Source organism: Parasteatoda tepidariorum, chromosome 7 (assembly GCF_043381705.1).
Source record: "Parasteatoda tepidariorum isolate YZ-2023 chromosome 7, CAS_Ptep_4.0, whole genome shotgun sequence".
NCBI lineage: Eukaryota > Metazoa > Arthropoda > Arachnida > Araneae > Theridiidae > Parasteatoda > Parasteatoda tepidariorum.
The window spans coordinates 68,424,910-68,432,634 of NC_092210.1; the positions used below are offsets into that span (position 1 = coordinate 68,424,910).

At 24.7% G+C, this 7,725-nt stretch overlaps 1 protein-coding gene across 1 annotated transcript in view; it reads right to left on the bottom strand.

Moving 5' to 3' along the window:
* The window catches only part of LOC107438807 (uncharacterized), a 36,404-nt gene that overhangs the window by 23,157 nt on the left and 5,522 nt on the right, over positions 1-7,725 (bottom strand). The window contains exons 7-13 of the mRNA XM_043040351.2: positions 6,565-6,579; positions 6,110-6,124; positions 5,238-5,252; positions 4,538-4,555; positions 2,979-2,993; positions 2,381-2,398; positions 1,541-1,558 (exon numbers count right to left, since the gene is read on the bottom strand). Of these exons, the coding sequence (XP_042896285.2) occupies positions 1,541-1,558; positions 2,381-2,398; positions 2,979-2,993; positions 4,538-4,555; positions 5,238-5,252; positions 6,110-6,124; positions 6,565-6,579 (114 nt within the window). The remainder of the gene's footprint in view (positions 1-1,540; positions 1,559-2,380; positions 2,399-2,978; positions 2,994-4,537; positions 4,556-5,237; positions 5,253-6,109; positions 6,125-6,564; positions 6,580-7,725) is intronic.

A 7,725-nucleotide genomic window follows, 5' to 3' on the forward strand; every position in this document is an offset into this window, starting at 1 on the left:
TTTTATTCGATTAGCAAAACAATAATGAAGATAAACAAATTTGTGAAGGGTCAGATTAAAAGATAAATTATTTTGTGAAGGGTCCGTTTTTAAGTTAAAATATTTTGTGAAGGGTCCGTTTTTATGAAAAGATATTTTGTGAAGGGTCCGTTTTAATGAAAAGATATTTTGTGAAGGGTCCGTTAACGGACCCAAATTTCTCTAAACAGACCCCAGGTATGGAATATTACTGAAAAATTTACTTGGGGTTCAAAATTTCATAACGAGTTTTAGTAATTATTTAAAATATTATTTTTTGTGTAACAAAATCTGTTGCTAACGTCGAAAGCAGAGAAATGTTGAAAAAAACATTTCTCACATTTTTCCTTTTAAGGAATTTATTGAGATATTAGCCGCCTAAAGTAGCTCTTCATTTTACCGTGTGCACATAAAAATATGAAATCTCAACAAAAATAAAAATTTATGAACAGGCATTTTTAAGAGGCAAAAAATTATATCGTAAATGATCTTTACTTATTTGAGTAATATATAGGCACTTTTTACTACAAGATTTTGCACTGTATTATTTAATCTAGTTTCTTTTAAGTAAAAATTTTTCTTCTTTCAAACAAATATAATTTTGTGAAAAAAAAATTTAAAATTCTTTTATATTTTGTCGTTTACGGCGTGGTATTTTTCGAATATATTTTAAATAATAAAATCATTTTTTACAAAAATTTGCTGTATTGTGTTGCATTATAAATTCACTTCAAAGATCTGTATACTGACAAATCATCTATCAAACTTTACTTAGTTGTTTTTTTTCTTTAAAAATATTTGCAAATAAAATTTTTAGTTCAGTGCTTGCCAAGGCAGCATAATTAGGCATTCTCAAACGTATCTCAACTAAATAACGCTTGGCAAATGTTTTGAGAGCAAGTGAAACTTTTACATTTTAGATATGAAATGGAAAGCAACAAACTCATTTTATTGAGAGAGAAACAACTTTGTTCTAACTATTGTTTCAAATTTGCTTAACATAATATCTTTTGTAGAGAACTTGCTTATAGATTTGGAAATTAAAATAATCAATTAAGAAGAAAAGAAGAAGATTATAATTCTTCTATTTACGAGTCTTTCTTTTTTCAAGACAGAAAGAAATTTCTCAAATATTAAGATCATCACTCAATTCACTAATAAACTGGTTCATCACTTAAATTCCGCAAAAAAAATCAGAGTGAATAGTACACGAACTATTTAAATATCACAATTGTGTGTGTGCAACTAATCACATATGGCTGTGTCTAATCATCACATGGTTGTGTATGGCTTATACTGTTAAAGGCTTGGGTTTATTAAGGAACTGAATAAACTTTAGGTTCAGATTTATTTGTATACCTGTAAGCGATGCTACGTCTATGTGTTGAACCTGATTGGTTGAATAACGCGTGACGTTGCTTGCAAGTATCGAATCACAAAATGCAATCAATAGTTTACTTAGCGTAATGGATAATTAGATATAGTTGTAATTTGAATGTTTAAAATTTTAAAATGAACTTACTTCCATGTGCCGTGACATCTGAAGCCAACAAAGAAATATTCAGATTAACATTCATTCAAAAGAAAAAGAATATTTGAACTTTTTAGCTATATAATTAAGTTAATTATTAAATATACACAAACAACATTCTACCTAATTAATGATTCCCCAAAAATATATTGATAATTATTTTTAATATGAATACATTTAAATTTTTTTTAAAATTATGATGAGTCATTCATATATTTATCTGTCCTTCTGTTTGCACCGAGTAAATCCATGTACAGTAGAATACTTATATTATAATCTTTAATGGTCTTTTAATTGTTTGTCAGGAAAATTTTTTTGAAATCTAACGAATCTTTTAATTTTTAAAATCTTGTACATTCTAGATGTTTTTATGAACGAAGAAGAACGAGATTGAACGAAATGTATTTTTAACATAATCGGTAATAATCCAGCAATATGTATTGAAATAGGCGATACTAAGAATTAATCTTCAATGTATAGTTTTGTTCATAATTTATATTAAAAACTCCAAACAGAATTAAATATTTAACAGTAATTACATTTAATGAAAATCATTGTACTTAATGATGCTTAGTGAAATAGAATTTTGTATGCATTGACTGCAAATTTTATATGTAGATGTATAAATTGTTTGGTATTTTCTATCATCGTTTTTGTATTTTGAAAGTGATATGTGATTTTGTTAATTTTGTTTGAGACTATACTATTATATGTGATCTGTTAAAATGAACCATTCTCAAAACATATTTAGAAAAGATGAGTAGATTTTTTTTCAATGTTTTTTTCTTGTTACTATAACAAAATTATGTGACATAATAAACATCATCTTACCGCTTATTACACCGCCAGCTGGATAGTACATACAAGAATTTTGTTATTGAATAAAGGGTATAAACAAAGATTTTCAGAATAAAAACATTTTCTGAATAAAAGATAATACATTCAGACGAAACAACATCATATTTTCTCTCATGTTAAATATGATAAGTGCAAATATTAAATAAAATCATTGATACTTAAACTCACTTAATAACTTTTTAATAAAAATTTTATTAAAAGAAATGCTATATGTTTTGAAAACAAGAGTGAATCTAGAAATTTGAAATGTATCGTTATTTAAAGCAGGCGATTATTGTTAACTTAAGGAAAGTCAACTTCTTAACGTTATAATAATGATTGAGGAAAAGCGTTAATTATGTAGACTAGTAAGGAGCATTAGCTCATGAACTCAAAATAGTTAACCAATTTAAACATAAGCCTAACCTCTCATAAAAACTTAAAATTGTGCATTCAAATAAAAAAATAACAATTCATATAAATATTCTAATCCATTTTTCAAATGATAAATATAGGTAAATAAATTTCTACTATGAGTGATTAAATTAATTCTTGAAATATTTTGGACATATATCAATAAACTTCCACTTACCATTATTAATAATTCCTGTAAATAGGAAAAATTTCTTCGAAATCAAAAATTTTAATCAATTAATGAAAGAGCATAGAAAGCGTTTATTAAAAGCGAAATAGAAAGCGTTTCTGGGAAATTTTGTTTACAGCTGCAAAATGTTTTTTATTATTATTAGACGCTCCATATAGTAATAAATAATAAAAGTTTTTGAATTTTTAATATGATGATGTTGGATCTATTTACCTGTACACTACAGCGTAGTGTTGCATTTAAGCTGGTGTTAAGAAAATCAGAGCTTGGATAAAGAAAAATAACTCTCTCCAAATATATCTGCAATGATTGTATCACTTTATTTTCGATCGTTTTATTATCGAGTTTGCGTCAATTTCTAATTTTGGTAATTACGAAAATTTCACGTAACAGTATATAAAACATCTATAACACAAATTATTTCAATTTTTAAGATCTTTTTATAACTGGGTATGTAAAGATTACTTCTATAAACTTTAATAATTTACTGATTTACTAATTTAATACTTACTTTACTATTTACTTAAAATTTTACCAATTAGCGAGGAAAAAACATATCAATGTTATAAATAATAACTAAATGATAAAATCCTTTGCTTATTTCATATTTTAAATAGTTGGAAAGTTTAAACAGTTCATATTTTAAACAATTTGAAATATTTCAAAATTTAATAAATTCTTGCTGACGTAAAATATTCCACAGTAAAACAATTTCAGAATTTATAATAATGAATTAAAGAAACAGTGCAATAAAAGCACGAGACTTTGGAAAATTATGATCTAAGATGAACTATAATATTGTTCTTCAAAACTGTTACATTCTTTATAAGGATTTAGTTAAACTATAATATCATGAAAATAATTGCATTTTAAACTAGAATGGCACAATTTCACCGGAAAGTCAGATGAATTTCGCACCTTATTAAAGTTGAAATCAAGTTTTCACGGTATTATATCTTCCATAGCAACGACTGAAAATTAGTTAAGAAATTGATGAATAATATTTCGTGTTTTGGAAATTTTTGTTTCTGTTATTTGTATGGTCAATTAGTTCGTCATTCTAAAATTCCTGATCCATGTTTAAATATGTAATTATTTTACTAAGAGAGTTTTTTTTATTAAGAAATAAAAAAAATTCAAAATTTACTATTATGAAACTGAGATGTATTCAATAACTTAATGAAGATTTTTCTTAACCTGGATCAGATAAATATAATTGTGATTTTTAACATGATACTACAAATTTTATGAGTTTCCTGTACAGACAGACTATACGCAAGCTGAATTCTTTTCTAAATCCGGGCATTCATTCATTTCGTTGATATTAGCATATAAACAAACATAAATTTATATTAATTATGTATTTTATCAATAAAAATCTCTTTTTGGGGAAAGTATCGAATTAAAAAAAGTGATAAATAAGAATCTATTACGAGAAATAGAAGTGAGCCTTCTTGTCGGTTATAAGAATCTGGAGTGCACAGAATAACTAATAATTTTCGAAGCAATCTTTTTACATGCAGTTAATAAAGCAAACTATTTCTTACCTGAAATTCCTCGTTCCACTGTAACAGAACATAATAACTTGCATTGTATTTAATATAAAACAAAAATAGTTACACTTTACAATTGCTTATACTACAGTTAGAGCTACTTAAAATTAAATTTTTCAAAATTCATCATATTTTTAACAAAATCGTTAGCTAAATTTTAAAGAAATTCCTATACAAAGTCAATTTCTAGGATCCAGATTTGTGAAAATTACAATTTTGTTAATTTAATGGATTATTTACATTTCTCTTTTTAGGATTGTTTCGATGAGTGATCATTATTGCATCTTTCCCCCATAGTTAGATATTATTTCTTAGATTCATTATATTTTTGACAATTACAGATGTATCCTTTAAGGTGTGTAATGTAATGTAGCAAAGTTTGAATTATACAATAAAAGCTTACAAAAATTCAAATTGTATTAATAAAAGAAATAAGATTGATTACTATTGTCAATATTGCTATCTTTGATACAGAATTAAAAAATTTAATAAAGTAAACATTTCTGCTTAAACATTCGTAATTTAATTTAAAAAATTTTAAAGTTTGAAAATAAGGATTTCCTTGCTACAATTCGAGTATCTAATATATTACTAAATAGTTTAACTTTTTAAAATATTTCTATCCAATAAATGGTTTTCTCCTCATATTTCTATTTAAAATAAAGTTATTGGAAATAAAACATTTATAACTTACATCCTCGGTCAACTCCTAAAAATATATGGAAAATTTATGTATATATACAATTTTTATAAAGTCACTTGAATAATTTTTAAATATAGTGTTCAAATAATCTATTTAACAAGCAATTTTGAATTTAAGTTATTAAGATTAGGATTGATGGGTTTTCAGTGCAATATCTATGTTTTTAACTTATATCTTTATATGTCGCTTAGAGGTGAATGAATATGCCTTTTTCTTTTTTTTTCCCTTTAACTTGGTTTCATTTACTTCTAAATCAAACATCTCTTAGTAATGTAGAAAAATTTTATAGAAACGTATGAATTCTAGTTAAATAATTTGCTTTTAGTATTTTTTAAGGAACACTTTTGTTTTTAGTATTTTAGTATTTAAGCTACTCAAATAAGATAACAGATGCCTGTAGCAGCTAAAATTATTTCTAGAAGAACGCATTTTGATTTTTTGTTTAAATCTCTATTTAGAAATAATGTGTATTGAAAAGTCAGCAGGTATATATATATATAAACATAATCGGTAATAATCCAGCAATATGTATTGAAATNTATATATATATATATAAATTCAGGAAGCAAAGGTTCTTAGAAGTTTTAGTTGCTATTTTTCAGCACTATGAATCAAAATTTAAATATCCATGTCATCTGCCTCAGAATATTAATCCACGTTAAAAAGAAAACATTAGAGATGAATTTAAAAATGTTTTTTAAAAAGATTATTTAAAATAATAGTTACATTTTTAAGAAATTGTGGGAAACAATGTTAATAAATTAGTTATAATCTTCGAGAATTCTTCCATTGTTCAGTAAAAAAATGCTAAATAACCCAAAAATGAAAAAAAAATGTTTAAAGAAGTATATATAATAACTTACCGACTAGAGCTCCCTCTGTAAGAATTATAGATATAGATCAGTAAAAGTTTAAAGTAAGAATATGGAATATTTAATGTGAAGAATATTTCATATATATTTGCACAAATGCAGAAAAATTCGAAAAAAGTATTTCTTGAAATTTTTAACCTCTGGATGAGCAATAATTTTAAAAATTCTACAATTAAAACTTTCATAAAGAATATAGTCAAATTTTCATCTTTATATTATAGTATAAGTATTTTAATTGCACATTTATCTTACAATTGCATAAATATCAAAAGCTAAAAATTATTAAATTTTAATTTTTATTTAATTTCTACAAAATATTTAATTCAAACAAATTTTTTGCTCTTATAAATTTTCAAATTTATATTATGAAGATATAAATGTTTAAAAATAGTTAATGTTATTTTAATGAAAAACATATTTAAAAAAAAAGTGTCATAATCACTTACTCTGGCAATTGGATTCTGTAAGAACAAATATTTGAAATTAATTAACAAACATTAAAAGAAAAAAGAGGCTTCTGGCTCAAAATAAATGCTTAATTATACAGCAAAAACTTTTATTTTTAAAATCTTCAATGTTTAAAATCTTTAATGCTTCAAAACCTTAATGTTGTCATTGAAACAAAGTTTCAGAAACATATCTATAAATAGGATCAGAAAAGAGAAAGAAATAGTATAGTAAATCCTATCCATTAATAGATTTTTTTTAAAGTAAAATAAAAGTTTCTACTATTATTTATTTTAAATAATCCACCACTGTGCTCTTTCCAGATCAGAAATGGTCCTGTTTATAAGGGTCAAAAATCTGGTAACAGTATTATTATCAACTGTAATGTTATAATTACAGTAAACAGTGGTAATGGCATTTCTGGTTTAATAAAAAACGGTAATTTTGGTAATGAAATCAAAGTATACGGAATTTAAATCGTTCATTTAGTAATTCTCCATTAGTATGGTAGAAGTTCACAGGATATAATTATTTTGAAACTTATAGCTTGTACTATCACCAATTTTGTAAAATCTACAAAGCTGAAACGTAAATGTAACCGAATAAATGATTTTTAAGCAATTTAACTATGACATATCATGTTAAAACTACCACATATTACCACATTTTCCTAACTTTATCACATTTAATTTAACCATGTATATTTCATTGTTCATAGTGTTCCTCTAGAGCCAGAAACATGGTAAATTTTATTATATTTTGGTAGTTTTTATCATACTTTTTTCGCAGTTAAAATGAATAAGGGAATAGTCGTAATCTGAAAAATCTAATTTAAATGTTTAGGCTAGAGACGGGCAAGTTCAATTAGTTTCTTCATGCGAAATTTTCTTTTTGTGTAATTAGCAATCATGATAAAATTACCCAATTGTGTCTCATTTGATAAATTTTATTACTTATTATATCGCATATTTAATAGTTAATTTAACTAATTATTACCAAAACTCTTCAGAAAAAGCTTTTCTTTTGGTGTTACCAAAGAGCCTGAAACTCAGTGTAAATTTAACCATATCCTGGTAGTATTTACCAAATTCTTTTTCTCAGTAGTATAAGGGACAATAGGTGTCAGTCAATATATATATATATATATATATATATATATA